The 26,389-nt window shown below is 36.0% G+C and overlaps 2 protein-coding genes across 4 annotated transcripts in view; one reads left to right on the forward strand and one right to left on the reverse strand.

Moving 5' to 3' along the window:
- Positions 1-1,671: 1,671 nt before the first annotated feature.
- Positions 1,672-26,079, reverse strand: ppp1r9bb (protein phosphatase 1, regulatory subunit 9Bb). 3 transcript variants are annotated; one of them, XM_058793244.1, is made up of 11 exons: positions 25,940-26,079; positions 22,545-24,120; positions 12,501-12,633; positions 10,273-10,393; positions 10,067-10,171; positions 8,015-8,150; positions 6,777-6,923; positions 5,932-5,985; positions 4,346-4,575; positions 3,544-3,640; positions 1,672-3,393 (listed from the first exon to the last, which is right to left on the reverse strand). In XM_058793244.1, exons 2-11 carry the CDS (start codon positions 23,919-23,921, stop codon positions 3,340-3,342), a joined length of 2,454 nt encoding a protein of 817 aa, XP_058649227.1. In that variant the 5' UTR covers positions 23,922-24,120; positions 25,940-26,079; the 3' UTR covers positions 1,672-3,339. The 3 variants fall into 3 exon arrangements, with proteins under 3 accessions (XP_058649227.1, XP_058649226.1, XP_058649228.1); XM_058793243.1 differs by lacking the exon at positions 25,940-26,079 and having other exon boundaries at positions 22,545-24,327; XM_058793245.1 differs by lacking the exons at positions 1,672-3,393; positions 3,544-3,640; positions 25,940-26,079 and having other exon boundaries at positions 4,534-4,952; positions 22,545-24,329.
- heatr1 (HEAT repeat containing 1) overlaps positions 25,382-26,389 on the forward strand; it is a 39,123-nt gene continuing 38,115 nt past the window's right edge. The window contains exons 1-2 of the mRNA XM_058793241.1: positions 25,382-25,451; positions 26,039-26,180. Of these exons, the coding sequence (XP_058649224.1) occupies positions 26,039-26,180 (142 nt within the window). The 5' untranslated portion in view covers positions 25,382-25,451. The remainder of the gene's footprint in view (positions 25,452-26,038; positions 26,181-26,389) is intronic.

Below are 26,389 nucleotides of genomic sequence, written 5' to 3' on the forward strand. Positions count from 1 at the left end.
TGCAACAGAAAATGCATATGATCATCTATCGATGTGCTTCTGTTAATCTTTTTAGTTGGCATACAACTGAATTTAGTATAGTTTATCTCCCTTTAAATAGTGGGTATCAAGTAATAACCTTGCACAGATAGCTACTTTTAACCATGATTTACTGTGATTGTGATGTTGCAAAACTTGCAACCTGAAACCTTTTTCATCAGTCTGGTTTGCCACTAATAATCTTTTCATTTTGCTTTTGTTACAAATGGGCCTCTTATAAGAAAAATATTTTGATGGTCATTTATACGCTGTGACCATGGTTGCTGTCATGTCTTTGCCATACTTTTATACTGTATAAATGCTACGTGTTTATTGTCTATTTTAAATTCATCTTTGTCACAATGTGCACGAACCAGGTAGAAAAAACCCGCTCCACCACTGACCTTGATCACACTAAAGAGCTGGTTTATTATAATGATACATGTACATGTGATGTTTACAAATTGAGATCCCTCTGTAGATATTTCCATTATAAATTATACGTTATATAATATTTACATTATACCAATTTTAATTATGATCATATATTACTGCAAGGGCAACACCTGGTACATTTGGTAATTCTACCATTCAGTGGCTGACTGCTTTTTAACAATTTACTGTTCATTTAACATTCCAAAATGTGGGTCTGCTGATTTACTTTTAAAGATACCATAAAGATCACATCCGTTTTTTCTTGTGTAGGTCATGTAAAATCACATGATTGAGGTGTTTACTAACTCTGAAGGCCTCGCTGAAGTGCTTTATGTACTGAATTTTGAGTGTTAAGATTTATATATAATACCATCTGTGTCATTGCTACGAAATTTCTACAAAAAAAACTTGGATGTTAAGATATTGGTGACCATTTCAGAGAGCTAGAAGATGCTAATGCATTGGTCCTATGCAAATTTCCCATCTTCTCCAAAACAATTTAACCTTCAAATACATTTATAAAATAAAATAATTAATTGAAAGGTTTTTTTTTTTTTCCTTTTGCCCATTGGTATAATGTTTGACTAACAAAGAGTTCTCTAATGCAGAGTATGTATTAAAAATATGAATTTAATCTGTATTTTTCTCAATTTGTTCCACAGAGGCAGTCATATTAAACGCTGTGTTGAATGGTTTGGTTTTTGCTCCATTTAATACTCTCAAGATTTTACTGTAAAACTGAGCAAAGAACACTTCATAAGATGCTTAGGTTGAAAAAGAGGAAAAATCTTCTGGTATCAGATCTTTAAGGTCTACGTTTGTTTAGATATTTAATTTACTTTATTTTATATAAATTAATTATATTCTTGATAACTTTAGAAAGATCAGACATCTTTGTCAGCAGAAAGAGTCATTTAAATTAGTCACTTCAGAGTTTAAAGCTGTGCATACTTCTTATTGTAGGTGATTGTAAACTGTGTATGTATCAGTTCACTCCCTCTAGTGTTAGGTAATGTTAACATCCCCAGTTTTGATCATCATTGAACTGCAAAGCAGTCTCAGATACATCTGAGTTTATATAGCCATTGTAGTTGCTCTCTTGACAGATTTAGTTTGAATAAATGAAAAGTTTAGGGCTACCATTACATGTCCATATAAGTTATTTTGAGCATATGAAAAAGCATGTTGTGCCACTTGAAGAAAACAAAGCAACCTTGGTTACAAATCCACAGTTGACTGTTTATTTCATAAAAGCACATTAACAAACCACATGAGTGTGTTTTCCACACAAGCCTTGCACTGAAAAAAACAAAGTTGTTTACATGCCTCATCAATTTAATTTAGTCCTGTGTAAAGACTAACGATGTCATACTAAATACTACAATCACAATCATTTATATTTCTTTGTTCCTTCATACATTTCACATGATTATGTTAACAAATAATCTTCCTATAAGATGTGGAAGTCACTGCCATTGTATCTAGGACATATTCCTCCAACAGCTAGTGTAAGAAAAGTGTGCTGTATTAGGTTTAATCATATCGAACACTTCATGAGGCATATTCATTCCAGGCGGTAGAATCGTGATTTTGTCCTCTTTTCTTAAATGCATCCAGATTTCGTTAAACTACTGTGGCCCATACAGGTCAATCTCTTAACTGCATTTAAATGTAAACCACACTCATTTAAAAACAAAAAAGGAAACTTTACACACGTGGAGGCCAGTCCCATAATCATACATTATTATTATTACCAGTGTCTGGTATAGCTGAACAAAAGAACAGTTCTACTGAAAAAAAAAAAAAGTAGCAAACACCTTTTTTGCCTCTGTAAAGAAGGTTTAAGGGAAGGTCTAAATGAACACTTGAGAGTGACTATGAACAGGAGTAATACTGAGAAAAAGGCAGCAGTTGGTTTTTAAGGTTTAAGTCACCAAAACCTTGCACAAGAGGTAAAGTGTGGACTGCTATAGGTAGAAGACAGGCATCTGGAGAGAGGTGTTTATGTAAACCCCTTAAAAATCTGGCTATATAGTAAGGCTAAGCTAAGAATGTGTGTTGTTTTTTAATGACCACGAAATTTGAGCTGAAATACTTCACCCTTAACTGGTTCTTTAAAAGACCATTTTTATTATTTTTTGAGTATTTCCCATTTTCCCCAGGTTCCCTCCATTCTACCATAAATGGTGTGCTTTCCATTTTTAAATTAATATATACTTTTAAAGAATCTGGATCAATCATACTTACTGTTTTATCACATATACAACAGATCTTCTTCCTAAGGAACGTCCCAGGAAAGACATCAGGATAAAAATGAAATAAAACAGTAACAAGACTTTCAAGGTACAGCAGCAAGTGGCAGGTCATTACTTGAGTTTCAGAAACGGATGTCTTCAAATACAAGATGTTGTTTTTACCACTTCTGGTAGAATCAGTGTCCCTGTTTCATTAGTTTCAGGACTGAAGCCTGGAAAAATGTTCCACTGTAGTATTTTGTTAATGAAAAATCAGTCTTCTGTTCTGCCAAATGTGTTGTTAAAGTAACTTGGAAAATATTTTGTTGTGTACATTAGAATATTACATGAACAACTTTGGCAAAACTATCAATGACAGCCGAATCATTATCTAGAGTTAAATATAAGGAAAATACAAAGGGTTTTAAAGAGCAAACACTGCAGGGTAAAACAATTATTCACAATACTAAGAATGAATATAAGAAAAATAAGAAAAATCTCTAAAAGCATAAAAAGCCTGAAATCAAGGTATGGAGGAATGAAACTCTTGGGCTTACTGACAATAACAAAATGGACAAAAGTACAGATTCTCCTTTCCCCAGTTCCAATACATTTACACTGAAGTAGGTATAATTTTAACAACTGTTTACTTTTACGATGGATCCAGTGACTTCAAATCCTCGACCTGTGACTCAAGATCTATTACCTGTAAAAAGAGATATTTTATATGACTGCTTGAATCGATTGGTCTAATTGCCATATTTATAAACTGTACATTAGTTTTAAAAAATGTATGAATTAGTGGTAAGCAAAAGGATTTGATCATTACTAAATATTTCAGGAATCGTCACTTTACCTTGTCTTGGAGTTGTTCTGTTTCCTCCTGATGTGAGGCTTCAGTCTCCTCTACAGTTTTCTGCTGAGCTGTTTTCTTCTTCAGTAACTCAATCTCCCTGTATGAAAAACAGAAGTCAAAAGACATTAATATATTTCTGAAATTATATTGAATACTTCATGAAATATGGATTAATCGCTTCACTGTATATAATAATTTTGGCCCAAGGACAAAGAAAAAAATCTAGTTTAAAATACATGTGCCTAGTCCTTAGAAAATGTGATCATTTTGACTTAATGATGAAATTGTTATGTGGTGTTAAAAGTAACAATTTCTTTGTATTTAAGATGCATGAGTGCACATATTTAAATAATAATTGTAAACGTTTTTTTTGTAATATTACATATATGTTATGTAATTTTTTTTTCTTTCAAAAATGTGCTTCCTTACATTAACTTTGTCATCATAGAAGAATTGTATCTAACTCATTGTCTGCAAAAATTGCTTACTTTTTTCATTTCATTTTGAATAAATTAATTGAGCCAAACAAAATGAGTGTCACATCATGCTGTTCATATAAATTTGAAATTGATTTGTGTATATGTGTGTGTAATATTATTATGTACGGTATGTCTTTCAGAATGTTGTTATGTAATTCTAATTGTATTTATTATCATTTTAAGTGTATTTATTAGCCTTGGACATTAAATCAACACAAAATTACAATTAACAAATAACAAAGGTGCTTCAAAGTTGCTTCAAGCAAAACAGGACCTTCAGTAAAAATGTGGATGTAGATCAGTATCTGTGTATTTTCTCTCACTTTTGCTGATACTCTTTTATAAGGCGTTTGGCCTTGCTGTATTTGCGTTCTAGAGCCTGGTACTGAGCCTGAGTTTCTTTCAGGTGCTCATCCACAGCCTGGCAAAGACTCTGAGCCTCCATCCAATATCCCTCCAGCTTCTCCATGCGCTCCCGGTTCTCCTGCATGTTATGCTCCATCTGGGCCTTTTCAGCACGCCAGCGCTGCTTCTCCTGCTCTGCATGATTTAGCTTCACACATGAATGCAAACAGGTGATTACATTTTTAGACCTGTCGTGCAAATAGCAACATAGATCAAAACTTTACAACTGTGGAAACCCAGAATTATTTGTCAGAGGAAAAACTTCCATATGTGTTCTTTTGAAAAATTTAAAGGCCTATAAATGGAAAGTCTGCCATCATTTACTCATGCTAATGGCATTGTAAATCTTTATGACTTTTACCAAAATGAAGAATGTAAGCTGTAATACAATGATAATATTCCCTTTCACCAAGCTATAAAATCTCATTAAAACATTACCAACTTGGTGCCTCAAGGTGTTGTATCAGATTTGATGTCAAAATATGGCACAAATTATTGGCTTGTGTATGCAGTCAAACCTGGTGCCTATGAATGTGTAAAAACAGTAATCAGATTTGAGAGCTATGGCATGGAGAAGACTTTGATGGAATAGTTCACCAAAAAAATGGAAATTTGCTGAAAATGTACTCACCATCAGGCCATCCAAGATGTAGATGAGACTGTTTTGGAGAGATTCAGCATTACATCACTTGCTCACCAATGAATCCTGTGCAGTAAATCCACAAGTAACCAACAAACCTCCAGTCCATCAGCTGACCTCTTGTGAAATGAAAAGCTGTGTGTTTGTAAGAAACAAATCCGTCATTAAGCGTTTATCTTCAAACCATTGCTTCTGGTCAAGATAGTCTATAATCCATAATAATGCTTCCACCAGTAAAAAGTGCATCTCCTGTTGTCTTCTGACATCAAAATATACATATTTGTTCAGAACTGCTTTTTCACTGGAGAAAGCAATATTTTGGATAGAGGACTCTTAGCTCTTATTTTAGCTGGAAGCAACAGTTGAAATCTTAATGATGGATTTGTTCATTAAAAACATGCAGCATTTCCTTCACAAGACATTAATAGATGGACTAGAGTCATGTGGATTACTTGTGGATTATTACGATGTTTTTATCAGCTGTTTGGACTCTCATTCTGACAGGACACTATAGAGAATCCACTGGTGAGCAAGTTTTGTAATTCCACAGTTCTCTAAATCTGCTCCGATGAAGAAACAAACTCATCTACATCTTGAATGGCCTGAAGCTAAGAAAAAGAAGATAATCATTTTTGGTTGAACTATTCTTTTAAGCAAATAAACTTCAATATTAAGTAATCTGGACAGTTTGAATCACTGTCCTGCTTTTGTTGTATGTAAATTAACAGCATGAAGAATTTCAAAACATCTCATTTTGTGTTCTAAATATAGTCATGCAGGTTTGGAAAGACGAGTAAATGATGATAATTTTCATTTTTATTCTAAGAAATCCCTTCTTTTATTGCATGAAAAGAGTTATCATACCTTCCTCTTGAGCTGTTGGATTTCAGCCTGAGTCACAGCATGTTTGATCTGCAACTGTGCCAAAGTAGTACATGGGTTAAAGAATGTAACTAAATCTGGTCTTTCGCCATGATGAACCAATACACCAATATTAATGTAAAGGAAAGTACGTGACATGTGGCCAAATATGGTGTCTGCATTTAACCCATCCAAGAGCACACACACAGCAGTGAGTAGTGAACAAACTACACACACCCAGACACATTGGGCAACCATGCCTGGGGAGCATTTGGGGGTTTAGTGCCTTGCTCAAGGGGTCTCACCTCAGTCGTGGTATTGAAGGTGGAGAGAGCACTGGACATGTACTCCCCCCACCTACAATCCTTGAGACTCAAACCCACAACCTTTGGGTTACAAGTCCAACTCACTAACCATTAGGCCACAACTGCCCCACTATCAAGGGATGTTTTAGTTTGTTATTTTAGTAAGCTGTTTTTTTTTAAGGTGGGACTACTACTTTTTAGTAGAAGGTATTCTATAGTTACATAATTTATGAGTTTGTTCTATGTAAACAGTGTTTAATGAATATTTACACCCTATGCTGATCTGTCACTTCCTTGCATCTTCGCTAAGAGACAAAGCTAAAGTAACAGGGTTTGTTTTTGCATATTTAAAAGACTGGATGGTCCCTAATTTGTATTCTTCCAAGGACCTGTGATATCAAGAGACCTCCACAATTTGCTGGAGTCTGTGAAATTAGTCCGTTCAAATTGTTTAGCTACTGTATATACTGTACATAAACGTATGTACTTTTCCATCAAACATAGTATAGTAGTTTAACCTTTTTTTTTACATTTTTGTCTTACTTCTTTATATTTGTGGGCAAGCTTCTCAGGGTCCACTTCTACTGGTGACAGCATATCCTCATTCTCGGCCAAGTCAAACACCTCTATGGCACTAGGGTACGTAGGGCTCATCTCGTCTTCATCTTCATCAGTGCCGTAATCCCCCGGCTAGAAGGGAAGGATTAAAGAACTGCCTTTTGTCACAAGTTTTAAACATATTTTTAAAAATGTCCTAATAAACTAGGGAAAAATGCAGACTTTGATATCTCTTAACTAAATATGATATAACACTTTTCCATTCAAAAATCAGGGTACAGATATGATTTTATGGCAAGGGTTATGCTGAAGTTTTATACTTAATGTTGGTGGTCATTTACACATAATATGTTTTTGCACTACAGGATGCAGCGCAATAGAAAAAGAACACAGGGTTTCATTATGCATTTTAGTTTATATCCAATCTTTAAATGTAATACAAAGTCTAGTGTCACTCAAAGACAATCAGTGTTGTGATATTGCGTTAACTTGTCAATGCCAAGTGTTGTTCACTTGACTTTTTTTTAATAATCATATTGACCTCTAGGAAGAACAACTGCAGACGATGCAAGAAGTATGAGGAAACGTTTTACAAATGTAATTTTGATTTACAAAATGTAGATGCACTTTGCAGTCTTCTGTATTGGTTTATAACCTGTTAGATATGTTTCAATGCCATTTAGTGCACACACAATTTCATACTCATGAACACCACTAAAGTCTAACCCCCTTAGGTTGTTGTCATGACACCCTATCATTAAGCTGATGACGATAAGATAATGTGACGTATAATGTTTAAAACTGTGATTAACATAGTCAAACATATCACACAAAACGTAAAAAGTGTTTGAATAAGCAACCTGAACAAACTGTCTCTAAATGAGTGAAAATGTCCAATGAGACCGCTTCAGCAGATTATCTTCTTTTACTGTCTGTTCCCCATCTAAATGGGGACATTGCATAGACTTCTATTGTTTTTATATACAGCTGCTTATAAATACTTTAACCTAACCTAACCCATAAAATCTTTTACAATTTGTAAAAAACTTTCTTTAATTTTATACCAGGTTATATAAAGGCCTTTCAGGTTTAGCTCACTTCTGAGTACAAATATGTCCCCAAAATATGGTTTAAGTAGGTAAACACACACAAGTACAAGATTACAGACTGTTAACTAAAAATAAAAAATTAAAATACAACTATTCTAGGAAAGTACTACAGACCTCTTCCTCATCCCCCATGTAGTTGCCATATCGTTGTTCCATCATCTCCCGTTGCCAGCGCTCCTGTTCAAGGGTCTGCTGGATGAGCTGGGCCACTTCACTTTGCTCTCCTGGCTTCTCTCGGCCAATAATAAACCTGGAAACAGATGCGTTTATCACATACCTTTATCACATAAAATCTTTTTCTTTACCTTTTAGTTCTTGAGTAAAGACTAGAGTAAAGACTTTGGCTAGACTAGAGGAAATAGTTCTCTTTTTTTACTTTAAATTCATCTTTTAAAGGGGTCATAGTACTTTTTCATACATTTCTCCTGAGGTCCATGTATAATGACCATTATATTTAGAATTAAAATGGCTGCTTTTTTTGCTGTTTGATTTCAGTGTAAATGCCTTCTTTGAGTTCTTCAGAATCAGTAATGATCTATAATTCAACAGTTATTGCATTACAATATGACAATCTGCACTGAAATGTGTCTCTCAGCTGGTTAATATCAGACCAAAATGATCAGGGATATTTAAAAAAAATAAAATAAACTGCATCTGCTCATTTCTAATGTGGGGTTTCCTTCAAAAAAGCATAAGCAGAGTATCAGGTAATAATAAAGCCAGAAACCGACTTTATAAATAATTATATATAAATGCTCTTTTTGTGCCTTTAGAAAGATATCTTACAAACATCTTCTTGTAAGGTCATTCAAAAAATATGACAAGACAACATTTATAATGATGAACAATGGCAACAAGATTTACACTGTTGTTTACTTTTGATAAAGCTCTTACAGAACTATCTTGGCTGGTCTGTCTCCCCTGCTTTATATTTATCCATCCACAATTTCCTCCCTTTTCTTTCCTATGTTGCGCATGTCTCCTCCACCCAGTGTCTGGTTTCATATAACCCTCTCCTTGTTCTCACCCTGTTAACACTGATCTATCATAATGAAATATTCTTCTCTTCTAAATACAGTCTTTGTAACACATCATAATTACAACTGTCACAATGACCCCCACTGGCTGAATGCTGAATGAACTAGTAAAATGAGTAGAGAAAGATAATGACAAAGATAAATTTAAAAAAAAAAAAAGTTAATTAACTCAAATCATTCTTTAAACACTTAAAGACCACATATTTGAGTAAGTTTTAAATTAGGGAAAATATTGCATCAAAAAGTCAATTTCACAATTTCATTGAGGTAGAATTGGCTATAGTGCTATTATAACAAAGAGAGCATACAAACATTACACACAACACAGCTGCAGGCGATTGTAAAATATTACACAAGTGTAATGTGTACACTTTGTATCCTGTCATGAATTTGTACAAAATGTATATATAAAGTAAGAGAGTTTGAAATAAGGAAGCTAAATGTTGTAAAAATCATGGAGCCAAAAGTACAGTCTCTAATTACTTTGTATTTATTGCTGTCTTCAGTTCCTTCTGGGAAGTTCCTACTTATGATTTCGGAAGTTGTAATTATGATGTAATATGTCCAAGTGATTTTGGTAAAGGAACAAAGCATAAATGGGGCAAAATCATAAAAAGGAAGGTGCTTTAGAGCTAATGTGACAAAATGAAAAGCAAAGGATACAAATTAGGTAAGTAAGAGATGCTCTATGTATTTAATAATTCTTGAACCGCTATGTTAATCAAGGGAAATGCAGTTGTCACACAAATCTGCTGTCTGATTAACAAATTCTACTGCTATTCACAATACATACTAATTATAGAGTAAACATTTACAATTAAAACTTAACTGTGACAAATACCCAAATAGTTTCCGGCATGATTTTTAATTTACACCCTCAATTTCTAGCTGTTCCATACTGACATTTACTAAAACATTGTGGTGGTGCTCATGTGTGCTTCACTCATAAATGTGATAATTTCTGACATGAATTGCAGGCAGCATATTATTAATTCACCATTACTTATGCCTAGAGCAAAAAGTGAACTTCACTTTTACTTATCTGTAGATAAATATAAAAGAAACTGAAAAATGGGACTGAGATATCAGCAAGGAGATGACTTTTGTACCGCACTGGTCTAAATCTTACCGAACTGTGCCAGATGTGTTTCTCAGGACAGAGGCAGCAAAACTTTGAGTTACACCAACCAGACTTGTTCCATCCACCTCCACTATCAAATCATTCACCTGGATCCTGAAAGGGAAAAAAGTGAGATGTGTGACCAGTGTGAAATAAGTTTCAGTAATTAAGTTAGAAAAACAAATATGATGCTGTGGAATATGCATAACATCTACCTGCCATCCCGATGAGCCGCCCCTCCCTCTGTGACAGTCTTGACGAAAATGCCAAGCTTCTCCAGACCCATGTCAGCTCCAGCACCCATCCCAATAATACTGATACCCAAACCCTCATTGTCTGTTGATGGACAACAAAAATGGAGAACTCAATCCAGAGAATTACAGTATGAACATGCTCCACTCACCTTTTAGAACCACAAAAGGGCCTTTTACTTGCACTTAACACCGGATTATAATTGATCTAAAGCACGTTTTTAACCTCAGGTAAAGATATGTGTCACACTTGTAATTTAAATATGCAAATAAGAATGCTAACCCGGGGTTATGGAATGTTCAGTGTGAAACATCATCTTATGAATACACAGGATTAATTGTAAACCATGACAGTTAAACTATGAGCAGTGTGAAACGTGAAACAAGATACCCCAGGATTCCTTTTACCTGGGGTTTAGAAAGAGCCAGAGTTAACTATAAGTGAGAAAAGCACTAAAGTGTCTTGACACTCTTTCTGTCTTTAGAACTACATATTGTTTTATCATTTCAATTTTCAATAATCAAAGTTGTTTTTGTGAAAGATTTTTGCTTGAAAAGTATGCTGTCTACTTTATATACTATTCACTATCATACAGCAGAATTACATTTTCTTAGCATTAACTACTGAAAAACAATTTTTCTGTTTAACACTGTAAAACTGCTTTGGCACAATCTATATTGTATGTAGCACTCTATAAATAAAGGTGACTTGACTTATGTCATCGAGAGTATACTTTTTCCAAGAGTATTTTGTCTCAAATGTCAAAATAAAACATTCCTCACTAGGTAATTATTGCACTACATTGTGTTTTATTTTTTGCACAGAATACTCTCACTACTTGCAAAACGTGATTCAGAAAAAAACAGAAGTACCATGAAACATCTTCATTTCCTCCTTGACATTTTCCCGGTTGAGTGTTACTCTTTAAATACCCCTCTTTCGCTTTCCTACTTATTCCTTCATTTAATCTCTAACACACTTTTATTTGCTATGTTGTGAATATAGTTACAGCTAAAGGGTGTTGTTAATCACAAAATGCAGTGAAGTATATTCACGATACAGTAAGGCTTTAAGTGTCTTACTGTTTTTATAAAACTTTTTTATTATTACTACAACACTACATAAAATATTGCGATTACATTTTAATTGAAGCACATTTATTAAGACACTGTCTCTACCATGTAAGCTAAGGTTGAAATCAACAGTGGCCTCTATAAGTGCTCTGTAGTATATGATCATTTAGTTCTTTGGTCCCACTTTATATTAGGTGGCCTTAAAAAATATGTACTTACATTTAAATTAATAATTTGGTAAAATGCACTTATTGTGTACATACATGTTTTTTACATTGCACTTATATTTTTAAAAATATCTGTATGTAATTACATCTGTAATTACACCTTAACCCACCCTTAAACCTACCCATACCACCAAACCTGTCCCTAACCTTACCCGTATCCCACCTTAATAGCAGCAATAGTGTTTTGCAATACAATATGAACACAATAAGTACATTGTACTTATTTTTTTATGTAAGTACATAGTAGTTAAGGCCACCTAATATAAAGTGTGACCAGTTCTTTTAATACATTTAATACTAGAGTCTTTATCTTTCTATCAACATAATGTCCCTTTCATCAATTTAACAGTATTTAAAAAAAGAAACAGCCTACCATCCAAGTGAATATGTCCACCTGGTGTTCTGTGACTCAGAGGGTGAATTCTATTTAAAAGTGAGCTTCACTATGCCCTACTCACTCCAAGGGGCAAAGCATTTGAAATGAGTTCTTTAAATAAATCATCTAGTATTAAGTGTGTATTATTGCCACAATTACTTCCTTAACATGACCACTGTATTTACACTTTGCTAACAGCCTTGTTGATAGCATGTTTGTAAAGGCATTCAGTAGCTTTATTTCATTTTAAATGACCCTACGAGTAGTGTTTCCTTCATGCAGTGTCAATTATGTGTGCAAAAATTTAATTTGAAATTTGACCTATGTAAATGACAAAAAAAAAAAAAAAAACATGATGTATTGCTAGTTGGAGGTTGGCTGTTCCTTCAACCCTTTATCAATCCATCCATCCATACTGTCAAACTCTAATCTTTTCATCCGTCATCCATCAATACATCCAGCCATTTACTGACTCTTCAATGCATTGCTCATTTCAACCACCTCTCCGCAAATACCTTTCTCCAGTTCAGCGGGGAACAGGTCCAGCCTTTCCACACGTTTCTCCAGCTCATATTCAGCAGAGGCAGCCATGGGGTCCACGTCATCATTCCTCCTGTCATAGTCCTCATTAGAATAGGTTGTGAACACCTGAAAATTTGATCATAACCACATGTTTGCTTCAGAAACAAGCTTTTCATTCATGTAATAAAGTAAACATTTTTTCATTCCCTTTTCAGAACATGTAAATACTCCACTTCAATATTTTGAATAATAAATTCAATAGGAGAATATATTACACAACAGCCAGATGCACTTTTCAGATTCAGCTCTAAACAAGTATCTGAATTTGATTCAGAATCAGACCTTGAATAAGGATTGCATTGCTTGTGATTATACACAGATTGTTCTGAATAATATTAAGAAATAAATATCAATAATATTAACCAGTTCACCGCCTTCATTTAATAACATTGACTGTTGCTGCTCTCCTGAATAAGTTAGTTAGTCTTAAAGAACAAATTTTCTACATTTTCTGAATAAGAGCTTACATTTACATTTACTCTCCATCAGTTCTCACAATGATTTGGCCTGCTAATTTTTCTATGATTTCCCATGTTTTCATGACTGGGTCTCCCTACAAAACCTCTGTACACTCCCCTCAATTATTATTATTATTTTTTTCTTTTTGTTATTGTCTGATCACTTCAAAAAGTAATGGCACACTTATACTCAACAAGCTTCAGAATTTGAGATATCATTTATGTCTGTACCACAAATGCTACATGCAGACGATTACAGAAGTTACACAATTTAATCCTTATTGATATAGGTTTCAAATCAGGGAAGCTTTCTCTGGGCTAATAATTATTATGTTTGTGGCTATGTAAAGAGCACAAGTCTATATGACATTGCTGTGGCAACAACTGGCACCTTTTTAGCCATTACTATTAATATAACCATGTTTTTCTCTGTTTGAGCAAGGTTATACTTTCCTGTAAAGCTCCAAATTTTATAACCAATAATTCACAACAGTTCTTTTTAGTAATTTCCTGGCTGATAATTCTTCTAGAACACCGACTGGATTCAAATACTTGTATCTTGCTGTTTACTGACATTTTAAGCATTGCAAGCTGTTTGATTGTAAACATAACTTTATCAACAGACTGATGCACTGACTATGGAATTGAAGTGGCTTTCTATTGAAAGCAAAGCTGTGTGGGCAGAGCAGGTGTGCCCACTTCAAAGCAGCTCTTGAGGCTTTACTGCTAGTTTTATATAATCTTTTTAATGTGGGTGCAGGCGCCAACTTAACCTGGCCTGAACACACATGCATGTTTTAAATTTATACTGTTAATGTGAAATGCTCTAGATGACCATGTTTTATACACAGCATGTAAATGTCCATTTTACTTTTGTATTGCAGCCTTCTTGGGTATCTTCTTTTGGCCAAACATTGCAATTGTCCTCCACAGAGAAGGTAACACCAGAATGCATTGTGAGAAGCTTAGTCTAAAAGATGGCAGACAAACCCAAATAGAATTTTTAAACATTATAAATATACTTTTAATTAATTAAAGCCTGGAATGTATTGACAAACGATAGTTTGCACCATATTTGTGTGTGCTGTGTATTTTTATGAAAATAATTTCCTGTCTGGTTGACGCCACCAAGCCCTTTTTTTTAGCCACCTGTCATATAGAGACTACTTTTAAGAATCCAATCAATTCCCAATGGATAAAATCAAGTCCTGCCCTACTTTTTTCCCTTGAATATCCTGTTTCACTCAGACACAAGTCACATTACAGAAGTAAAATGTACTATGAATGCCGTTTCCTGTTATGTAACGAAATAAAAATAACACCAGACCATCTTTATTCCCCAGTGCCAGACAACCACCAGCATCCTAAATCCTCATCCCTCAATTCCACCCACTCATGTCCTGCCACAGGCCTCCCACTGTTAGCAGCACATCCCACATTAAACACAACCCCTGAGAGAAAAATTGTGCTTTACTCCCATCTGTGCTTTAAGTCCACCTGCACCTATTCCCCAATAGCAAAATGAAGCATCACATACACCAGCTGAGACCAGCTACCATGGCCACATGGTTCAGTGAGACTGTGTGGCTGGGATTTTTGGTGGTGCCCGGTGGACACAAACATCGGATTAAGGAGGGGGAGGATAGAATGAGAAAGAGGAAGAGAGAGGCAGACAGTGGTGCTCCAGTTGTGTGAGAGTGCCAGTAGGTCACATCTCTTAACAGATGGCGAGGAATACCCCTCCTCCGCTCAAACTCTGCTCACCCGTCCTGGCTCTGCTGCCCTACTAAAGGTATGAATGACAATAAATGTTCAGTAAATATAATTAATAGTCTATAGGAATTGCGGTTTTCTTGCTCAAGTGTTGGAAGAATCTTGGTCAATAAAAGCCTATTTTAGGACTATTACGTTTATTTTCTTTTAGTTACTGTAAAGTCAAAGTCTCAATCTCATTACGGTTTAATATAGAAATTTAACTTTTTGTATCAAAATAATCTGAGTTTTAGGGGGATAGTGGTTATGACAAGAATAATGCAAAAAAAAAAAAAGTCTGCTTATGCAACACAAGACACTTTTAACAATGAACAAAATAAAATATGAGGAGAAGTTCTAACAGGAAAGCCCATGTAAGGAATACTGTTAATAGTCTGCTGGAAAAGAATAAATCCAAATAACATGGTTGAAAAATTGTTGCCCACAACCACTGACATTTTCTGTTCTGCTTGAGGTCAGGAACAAGAGAGAGTTGCAGTAAGATTGGTTCTGTTCCAGGTGACAGGAATAGATTTGTGAATACCAGAAGGCACTCCGTGTTTCTGCTTACACATGAGGCAGAGGTTTTCCGGTGTTTTTCCCCCATTCTCTTCAAACACCCCATGTTACTATATTTTGACTCTTCTAGCAACTAGTAAATAAGTGTAGATTTAAAATAATCTACATAAGTCAAATATAAATTGTATGGTGCTGGCAATATTATAAAATATAATAAAATGTTATGTATTTATAAAATAAAATACAATAAAATGTAATTTAGTTGCACCATACTTCTCACTGGGTCATGCTAATTTTGAAGTTTGCATCTATTCAGTAATTTGCAAAATTAAACTGATTTGGCCTATGCAGTGGACCATATCCACTTCTATTTATATAAGTACACACACTTTAACAATAAGACATCAGTTGAATCGTTGCTCTGGCTGACAATATGAAAATAAATGTAATTTTAATAAAACATTTAAAAACACTATATTCAGTAAAGTAAGCAAAAATTGTGAAATACTGGCAAAGGAACAGAGTACACTGCAAAATACAGTTCAGTGTTTCCCTATCTTTTTCATTGTATGGAACCCTACGGCACCTTTATTGACTCCTAAACCAGAAAAGTTTTCTTTTTAACTCATATTATACTGGATGTTTCTTAGTATTTAGCACTTTTACAAGTAATCAATACTCTGGGTGAAAAAGAGACCCAAGTTCTTACTTAATTGTCTTTTAAAAGTTTTGATTGTTCTGGGCCTGGAGGCAATTGTATTTGAAGTTGTATTGTTGTGAAGAAGAGAGAAGTGTGTGAGATTCTTTGAAAATTGTTATTTAATAATGAATTCAACAACCCTGAAGCTATAATTTCTGTTTTATAGGTTTAACAAACAAAACAGAAATCTTTCCAAGAGTGCTTTACAAGTACTCCCTGTAGAACTTGCTTAGGGCCAGTTATACCCTTGTAGCTCAAACAGTAAGCCAACACTGTAAAAAAAAAAAAAAAAAATAAATTTACGGTAAAAAATTGGCAGCTGTGGTTGCCAGACTTTTACCGTAAAAAATACAGTAGCAAAATATAAGGGTTTACGGATTTAACTTACTTCATTAACCGATATAATGTTAAAATTCCAACCTACTGAAGTTCTGAAATCTGTTTAGTACTTTTGTAATACACTGACAACCATCAAAATCAGGTGGTGATGAGAAAGTCACATGATGAACCAAAGCTCATCACAAACAGCTTTTCCACAAGCTAAGAAAGAAAACACTAATATATATATATATATAGAAGGTTCATTCAAACACTAAACACCATCATGGTAACACACTATACTGAAATAATGCAATAAATATTAATTTAACAACATTAGATGTAACATACAACCCTGATCAACATAACTGATAAGAAAAAACTAAGAAGAAACATAGTTATTTCAAAGAAACAACATCAAATTTGAAATGTAATGCAGGGAATTCTGTGAATGTCAATTTCCGGGTTTTCACTGTAAATTTTACATTCTATTTCACTTCCAAAAACTATATTTTACCAAAAAATAACATGAAATATCCATTGCAGTTTTTCACCGTATATAGTAGGGGAACTTACGTTAACCATTTAACAGTTTTTTACCGTTAAAATCACAAAAATTTTACAGTGAAGATCTTGTGTTTGATTACCAGGGAATGCATAAACAAATGAAAACAAAGTGGACAAAATGTGATAATGTGAAAAAAATGGATACAAGTGTCTTCCAAATGCATAAACGTATTTAAATAAAAAGGGCCACCATACTGCACCATTTCATTTATGGCTACACCACAGATATTATCTAAAATGCTAGCAGTAATATAGCTCATACAAACAAAGCTTTCCCAAAACAATTATGCAAAATACATGCCAGGCAGGCAAAAGACAACATACTGTAGAATGTAGGCAGTCATTCCTGAGCTTCATCTATATCCTGCTGTTCTGAGGCTTTGTTCAATAATGTAGCATATGGTGAGATACTGCGAGACAAGCTGGATTTTATCCTAATGATGTGCTGGGACTGACTAAAGAATGAAGGATGAATGAATGAACCACTCCTGCTGTTCAAATACGATTGTACTTCCTATAAATATACACCTCTCTGTTCTAATTATATATAGGAGTAAAATCATACTACAAAAATGCACTAATAAGCAGCCTTTTTTTTCCTAAGCTAGCATATATTATATAGGTTTCAAGGTGCACGAGGCTGAAATGTGAAGTAGGCCAAAGCCACCTTGATGTGAGTACAGTCAAACTTCCTGTATTGTCCCTCAGGTGCAGAGGTGTGAGGAGGAACGTCTCTTTAGTCTCACTCACAGACAGTTCTGGGTTGTCTGCACGATCCTGATATATCTGTCAGCTGTCTACAGAAATGCCTCAAAATATCAGACCAAATTCATTGCTACACATTCATTCCTCTCCTAGACAACCCACTAAAATATAACCAAGCCAAGATGCACTTCCACTTCTTTCTGGTGTTAAACACAAAACAAGATTTTAAATAAAGTACTCTTTTCCATGCATAAAAGCTAATAATATAACAAACATGCACATCATGTAATAGATTATTAGAGTATAACAACTGTCTTGTCTTCCACAGTCTTGATTCTAAAATGGTTTTTAAAAACATCTTTATATTCTTTAAGAAATATATAATTTTTCTTTTGATTTCAGGATGAAATATAACCCAGATATTTCTTTGTAAGTTTCACTCACTAGCTAATAAAAATGTTGAATAACTACACTCAATGCCCAATGTACTGTGTTAACATGAAGGATTTTTTTTTTAAATTATGCATTGAATTGTATTTCAGGGTCAAAGGAAATATTCTTAACAGATAATGGCATTTTTCCTGGCAGAAAATGACCAGTATAGGGATATATAACTTTACAAATCATTTCACAAACTTTAACAGCCTCTGTCTCTATATATATAATAATTTACTGATACTCAGGTTTATAGCTCAGAATAACTGACATTTATTGATTCTGGATCACATGGTGAGGTGTAAAATATAGAATGATTTTTTCCACCCTTTTAGGGATGAAACACTGACTGTGTAGATGGAGAATGCAACAGAGAGAGACTTAATGAAAAAGGTTGTAAGTTTGAGCGTTTGGTGTGCACAACGCCTTGCAGGGGAGGACTGACAGCGACAATACTGCTATTTATAAGCACTGCCAAGCCAGAGAAAGAAAGGGAAATGGGAGTAAAAGAGAGAAAGAGGAGAAAAAAATTGGATTAAAATGGGAATGAGTGACTTGGCAGTCAAAAGATTAGAGGAAGATGAAAATCAAAAAGAATACTAGATCAACTTGAATGAATATGTTCATCTTAAATGAATATGGGTTGAAGAAGGACACAGAGAAGGAGAAGAAGTGAGCAACTGAAAGAGGGGCAGAGAGAGAGGGAGGGAAGAAAATGAGAACAAAGCGGTTAGTGTGAGATCTGCCTCTTAGGTCAGCCTCAACTCTCCAGCCTAAAGAGAGAGGGAGAGAGAGAGGTTTAATAAAGACCCAACACCCTAGCCAGCACAACAGGCCTTGTGTTTGACGGAGAGCTGTTAAATTCATTTAGGGAGAAAACTTTGTCCCAAATTCTGTCTGCAAATAAGAAAGGGGGTGAAAAAGGGACAGAAGGAGAGAGAGAGAGAGAGAGACAGAGAGAGTGACACGGCCACTTACTGACCAACACAAAGGCAGCCACAGCTTGGCAGCGACTGAATGCTGTCTCCTCGGCCTGCGGCCTCTATATGATCTCACACACCAGTGAAAAACACTGTACGAAGTCTCCAGATTGAGAACAAGTGGTCAAAAACTGTTTTTACTCAATTTAAAGGTTGCACAGAAATGCTGGTGCAAAGTAAATGCTCAATCAACTTTTTTGACAGTGCCATAGACAGTGCCTTATGCTTGAAAACAGATTTTTCAACCCAGACTCACTGGAAATACGTGACTCTCTGGCTACATTTTTTTTTCAAAAACTATAGCAATATCATTTTTTCTCCATTGCAGATGTGGTTTTATTAAACAGCCTGGTGGCATTAATATATATATATATATATTATACATTGTCTTTAACTTGCTTCTATGAGTCTTTGAGCTCTGTAATCTTGACTCATGTTGCACAGGCTTCATACCAACATACTTCACATTGCAAGTGCAATGCTCTACCAGGTGAGCTACAGAGCAAGTTTACTATTTCATAAAAGCCATACATATGCATACAAATGTATTCGTGCAAGCCATACAAATGTCTTTGTTTACAAATCACATGCTATGGTAAAAGTGTTTCAAGGTCATAACATAATATTGTGCAAGGAACACAGTGTTAATAGTTAATCTTCCCCTGTAATCATAATTTGTGTGAAAAGGAACAAAAGTTGTTGGTGTTTTACTGCCACTAATGTTTATTTCTGTCTTATTTCCAATATTAAACATATTTTCTGAGAAAAATAACAGCCACAATGCTAGAGTGTTTTGGATATTTGCCAAGGCAATTATATGCTAAGATGTTCTGTTTTTAGTTTTTGCCTGTGCCAGGGCTGTCCAGTCCTGTTCCTAGAGAGCCACTTTCCTGTTCCAGTTTTGCATATGACGTTTGCTAGGTTGTTCTGGGGTTTTTTCCGCATGGAATGTGGTATGTGAACATTATGCTAAATGTCTCCTTTTGTGTTTTGCAGAAGAAAGAAAGCCATACATGTTTAGACGACAGTAGTAAAATAAATGACATTTTTGGGTTGTGTTTTCAGTAAAATCTGACTCAAACAGCTCGTGGTCATTTTATTGTGATTTCCATCTCTACAACATGACTACAGACCTTGAAGTTGCATTCTTTCATTCTCTTGAACAATCATTAACAGACTACAGGATCATTGTGAGTTTGGTTCTCACAAACAGCATCAGCCCTGACTATTTTAAAAGAGCTACTGTTTCTCTGTGGATTTATCCTATCTATCAGTGATACTGACATATCCACAATAAATCTACCCCTTACTTTCATCTATTCATAGGTCAGCTATTTTTACTCTTATCACTTACAGGAGGGGTTTCGTCATGTTTTCGCATTGCCTGCATCTGAAAGACTCACACCTTTCTCTCAGATGCATCATGGGAGCTTGTTCACGCTTTCAGACAGACGTGCGGAACTGGGCAGCTCATAATTACTTAATTGTAATACATTTATATTTATATGACATTGAAAAAGATTTCTGAATGTTCTCAGTTTTCTAATAATGATATGTAAGAGGGCATTTAATTTGCATGAATTTTCAAAAATGCAGCTTTACATTTATGTTAAAACCTTTTTGGACTTTTAACCCCTGTTTTAGCTAAATGTTTGCTTGAAATGGATGTCAATACCATATGTGAACACAATAATTTATGTAAATCTTTAAACTAAACCATTTGAAGTACTTTTAAAAAGAGCAGTTTTCTAATAATGTCAAATGAAAAGTTTTACTTCAAATTACTTTTGAAATCATTGGTAATACAAGTTAATATATTTAAATGTACTAAATTGCAACTTCATTATTACAAATGTGTAATTACAAATATATTTAAATACAAGACATACAAGTTTGAACAGAAATGACATAAAATTATATTTTAGTTTTCTTCATAACCCTGGAAAAAAAAAAAAAACAGAGCAACCAAAGACACACAGACGACCCACGATTTGCTACTTACTGTTGCTAGTCGGTGACCGATTGTATTTAGTTTTTGTATTTAGACTGATTGTAGTTTAGGGGGAGGGACATTCTCATTCTAGAGACAATTTTATTTGACATGGTGCCCTGAAAGGATCTGTTGTTAAATGTTGGTTTGGTTTCATGTTTACACAGATCTACAGAGCAGAACTAGCTACATCCTGACCACAAGCAGGCCAGCTGAGCTTATCAGACACATTGTCTGAGGTATGTTTGTTACCTCAGCCACTGATGTCAGGTCAGCATTTGTCCTGGATAAATGTCACACCTAATCAAAGAGAGGAAGCGCTTGGGAGAGAATAGATGCCAAGACAAACCGACTGACAGTCTGGATTATGTTATATTCTATTCAGCTCATTCAGTCTGTGCCAGTCTGCAGCCTCTAAAAGTGTACCAACAGTTACAGTGACTGGGGCTTCTATAGAAACTGACAAATAAAAGACTGAATGATTTAATATATGAAGTTCATTCATTCACTCATCCCAACACATACGCCAGTCCCTAGGCAACCATTTTAAATGAACCAGACCCCTCTCATTCATTTTAATGAACATTAAAATAAGACAAAAGCCATACAAGACATAAAAAACACAGTTCATCTAAATACAGAGCAATCAAAGGCTTTACAAAAGAATCCTTTTAATGTGAATTCTCCTACCAAAAAACATGGTCATTGTCCTAATTTTTTGTTAAATATTCCTAATGTCTAATAAATATATCAAATATGCACACATTGAAAATCATACCCTCCATCATAACTCTCAAATCTCATTCATAATAAGATTTTCTGGTTATGAGACTTGTGAGATCAAGTGGTGTCTGGTGTCAATGATACAAATTACATGTCTTCAGCAGAGGATTTTCAGTAAATCATCTCAATTTTCCTCATATAAAGCTATAAAATAGATTAGATATAGCGCACAAGTCATATGGACTGCCTTTATGAAACTGTTATGTAACATTACGGTATTTTTTTTGTCGTTTTTGGAGCTTGATAAAGCTTAGATCAGTGGTCCTCAACATTTTTGACTCTAAGACCCCACGTTGTCCAACAAAACATTTTGGCCCCATATATAGGCGTTTTAGATATTTAAGCTGTAATTATGACAAAGTTGCTTTTTTATAAACAGAAACTGCAAGTATTGATATATGAATGATTCCATACGTTTCACAAGCAATATAAACAATATAACAACAGTAAATGAGGTATAAGAAACATGATTTCAGTTAACAGCTTCACTTTGTGTTTTTATAGCATTTTAATCTTGACTACAGTTAAATTATTTTATCTATAAATAACAATTTATTAATTTAAATACTTCTATGTTATCCTGAAGCCCCCATTTGCAGAGGCCCACTGATTGAGAACCACTGCCCTAGTTGGAGAAGGCAGGTGAAATGTTCTGCAAAATATCTTATTTTGCATTCAGAGGAAGAAGAAGAACATACAGGTTTTTGAGTGAGTAAATGATGACAGAATTTTAATTTGTGGTGAAATATTCCTTTGTGGTATAAACTCACCTTAATGGGTGCAGTACTGAATTTAATTTTCCTGCTCGGGGGCGGTTCCTCCTCCGTCGGTAATCCAGCAATCTCAGAGCAGCTTGACTCTGGCTCATATACGTCATCTTCATCCTCCTCATCCTCAAGTTGGCTACCACCAGAGTCCTCTCCTACTGCACTGTAGGCACTGATATCCACCAAATCAGCCTTCAGAGTACCATCATCATCATCCTCCTTCTTACTGACCCCCACTGATGGACGAGCATGTCCATCCTCGCCCTTCCTTCCAGTGCCGATGATGCCAGACTCCATAGTGTCTCTCTCCAGGGCCTCTCCATTGGAAGCAAGTCCCCCATTTTCCAAATTACGAACATCAGCAGAAATAAGAGTACCTTTTGCCTCTGTGGCACTGGCCTGTCCTGACTTACACTTATCTACACTCTTAGATTCATCCTTCTCCCCTGTCTTTTTCTCTTCCAAGGACTCTGTATCTACAGCTGTGATGCCGTCTTGAAGCTCAGAGGCTCCATTAAGGCTGCTACACCTCGCGTCTTGTTCCTCCTGGTGCTGATTTGCCCCATCCTCCTTGTTTGCCCCTGAAGATAAAGCGCGTACCCGTTTGGTGATGATTTTTGAGTTGAGAGCACCGACGCGGCCGGTGACCCCGCGCAGGGGCAGCGGGGGCGTGTTGGATAACCGGTGCAGGTTGTTCCTCAGCTCGGCGGCCCGCTCAAAAACGGCGCTGAGCTGGCTGACGGTGGGAGACACGGCCTCGCCGGTCCCGCCGATCGCGTCCAAGCTATCCAACGACTCCGTGCTGCCGTTAAAACGCGCGACCACATCCAAACGCGACGCATCCTGAAAGCCCGCGGCGCGTTCTTTCTTCAGTAATACGCGATTAGAAGCCGCCTGCCTCTCCTGCTGCTGCTGCTGCTGCTGCTGCTCAAAGATCTTCCTCGTCTCCTGCAGCTTCGAGTATCTGGGCGACGCGTCCGTTTTGCTATCGAAGCGGTTGACGCGCTCGGAAACGCTAGATCCCAGTTTGAGCAGCGCGCTGTGATCTACGTTCTCGTTTAGGCTGCCAGCCCGCGGGAGCGTGAGACGCACCGCTTTGCTGTCGCCGTTTGCTTTTTGCGCGTCCTCAGCCTCGGTGGGTGAGGATGCGCCCATCTGCATGAACATGTTCTTGATGCGGTGCACGTTCGAGCCGTACGTGCGACCGCGGCTGGTGGGTTTAGGCTTGCCATCCTGAGCGTCGCCGTTATTTAAGACATCGTTCGCCGGCTTCAGCGCCTGAATCCCCGCCGCCTCGTACGCGTTGCGGTGAGGAGAGGGGCTGCGGAGCGCGGTGGTGCTCGCTGGCTTGGAGGAGGATGAGGATTCGGTCTTCATCATGGTCTGTTAGGCTTCTCCGAGGCGATGCGATAACAGCATTTCTGAGCCCGTGGCCCAGACGTTTCTGTCAGGACAAAACTGTCGCTGATGAACAATAATGTGCCTTGGTATATGATGAAGAGAACGGTGAATTAATGCCCATGAATGCGTGTAGAGTATCCGTCAGCGGCATGGCACAAGCAACGCACCATCTTCCCGTCTGTGAAAAAACCCCCCCGCTGATTAATGTGTAAATCACACATGCATTAATGAACGACTAAACGAGAAACTAGAACAGCGATGCGCCTTAGATTTTCACGACAGATTGTGCGTTTATAATCCGGATCGTTTTGATCTCTTGATTTAGTCAGCTGCAGATTTCTGTCTTTCCCACTGATGCTGCAGCGGCGTAGCAGAGATACAGGGTCATAGAGCGCGTCTCATTTCACACCCCCTCAGCACATTGATTTTTAAGGGGTCACACATTTTAGTCCTCATACCAGGGCTCCATACCCAGCTATAAATTAGGTTTTGACTCAGTGCACATTTATTAAATATTATTTTATTTTATATTAAAATATCAGTCCTGGCTTCTGATTCATTCCAGCTGTGGATGTAGCCTATATATGCTATGATCTGAAACACCTGTTCACCAAATCACTGCACAGCACCCATAGCTGATCATATTGATCTTATTTTTCTCATCATTTTTTTCATCAACGACTATGTGAAGAAAAAAATAAATACAAACAAATAAGGAAATAATAAAATACAACAACAAAATATAGGCCCATTATATTATATTATTATATTACACTATGCTCACACAGAGGATGGATTTGCAAATACTGACTCTTGGTCTTTGTATATGCAGATGGAGACAGCAGATGACAGATGGGGTTTGCCCATACATTATATCTCACAGTTTTTGAGCATCTCAGGCAATAAACTAGCATAGCATAGCATGTCCCACATTAGTGTTATGATTTTGTGACAAAATGTTTATAGGTGGACCCCAGGCTCAAGTAAGCTTACCTATAAATAATTCATATATATTTTATATTGTAGCCTAAATAATTTATTTAATCACTTGAGTTCTACACTACAGCTCCAAGTTGCTACATTTATTCATTACAGTGGAATATATAACTGTATGGAATATGAAACTGTGCGTCAGTTATCTTGGGCAGGTAGGTCAGACTGTCACAATTCAAATAATAGCAAAATAAAGATAGTCACTCCTAACATTTGACCATTTAAAAAAAAAAATCCCTATATAAAACTATTAAGATAGTAAAACAATTTTTGTTAAATATGAACGACAATTTAGTACAAATGTATTATTATAGCTTGTGTTTTGCTTGCATGGTACGCTCTTTTTGTGGGTTTTCAAATGTTTTCTGTTCGCATACAATTCGCTTGAAACCATCCGATGCACTAGGTGGCAGTATAACATCAATAGGTTTATCTGTTTCCGAAAGCAAAACAGGGAGGAAGATTGCACTAGCAGAATCACACACGTGGAAACTGGTGTGATAACTTCAATCAAAGGTATGGGAATATATATTTATTCTTTTAAACGCATAGGCGAGATCAAAACGTTCAATCCTTTATGCGATAAACTTTTGTCTGTGGTGCCTGTATCACGATGGTATAGAATGTGTTTTGGCAACCCAAAAGAGTTCCGATAACATAGCTGATTTTAACTATATAGGCATACTTTTAAACATCTCGGTCTTTTTTCCCCTCAGTATAAGGCAGTATAAACAATGTAGTATCGACATAATGTGGTCCATCACGTATGCGGACTGTAACGTTATGTATTTCACAAGTCTGTCAAGTCATGTTTCTCCCAAAACAAGTCAAAATAAATATTTTCCGACAGGTTGTTACTCATTATTGTATTAGACTATTAGTAATGACAATCTAATAAGAATCACATTGATATTAATGAAAGGCACAATGAAACAAATGGATCGTGGATCTTTCTACTACATTTCTTAATATAAAATGTCATTTATTTTGTGGTAAAATCTGACCTTTGAAGAAATATGAAGCGCTCTTGATCCACTGAAACCGCACAATGGCTACGTTTGTATGAAAACGGAAACCCTCATATTATTATCATATGTCTCTAGATGACATCTTTAGCACATCAGTTGAAGCGGCTGGCTCTGCCGCAGAATGACTCTAATCTGCTCAGCCGGAGAGTGGTGGCCTCTGTGCTCTTTGACCCTAAAGATGCTGCCAGCATGGACCGCAGCACCTTCTATGCACTGGGTAAGTCAGATGTCTTGCTAGAGCTTTTCCTTCTTGTTCCTCCAAGATACACTGCTCTTTTGAACTTGTATACTGAGCTCATTGATATTCAGTTACTGACGTTTATATACTTCTGCAGAGCATCTACTCCTCTGTTATGTAGATGAAACAGGAGATTGTTCCATTGAAAATGCCATAGAAGTCATGCCCAGTCCATAAATGACTTTTGA

This window comes from Onychostoma macrolepis, chromosome 12 (assembly GCF_012432095.1).
Source record: "Onychostoma macrolepis isolate SWU-2019 chromosome 12, ASM1243209v1, whole genome shotgun sequence".
Lineage (NCBI taxonomy): Eukaryota > Metazoa > Chordata > Actinopteri > Cypriniformes > Cyprinidae > Onychostoma > Onychostoma macrolepis.

Coding starts and splice junctions, on each gene's coding strand:
- ppp1r9bb (XM_058793244.1), bottom strand. CDS start 23,921: ATGATGAAGACCGAATCCTCATCCTCCTCCAAGCCAGCGAGCACCACC. Junction 8,151..10,066: donor AACACATCTGGCACAGTTCG/GTAAGATTTAGA, acceptor ATCTGTTTCCAG/GTTTATTATTGGCCGAGAGA. Junction 5,986..6,776: donor TTGCCCACAAATATAAAGAA/GTAAGACAAAAA, acceptor ACTTTGGCACAG/TTGCAGATCAAACATGCTGT.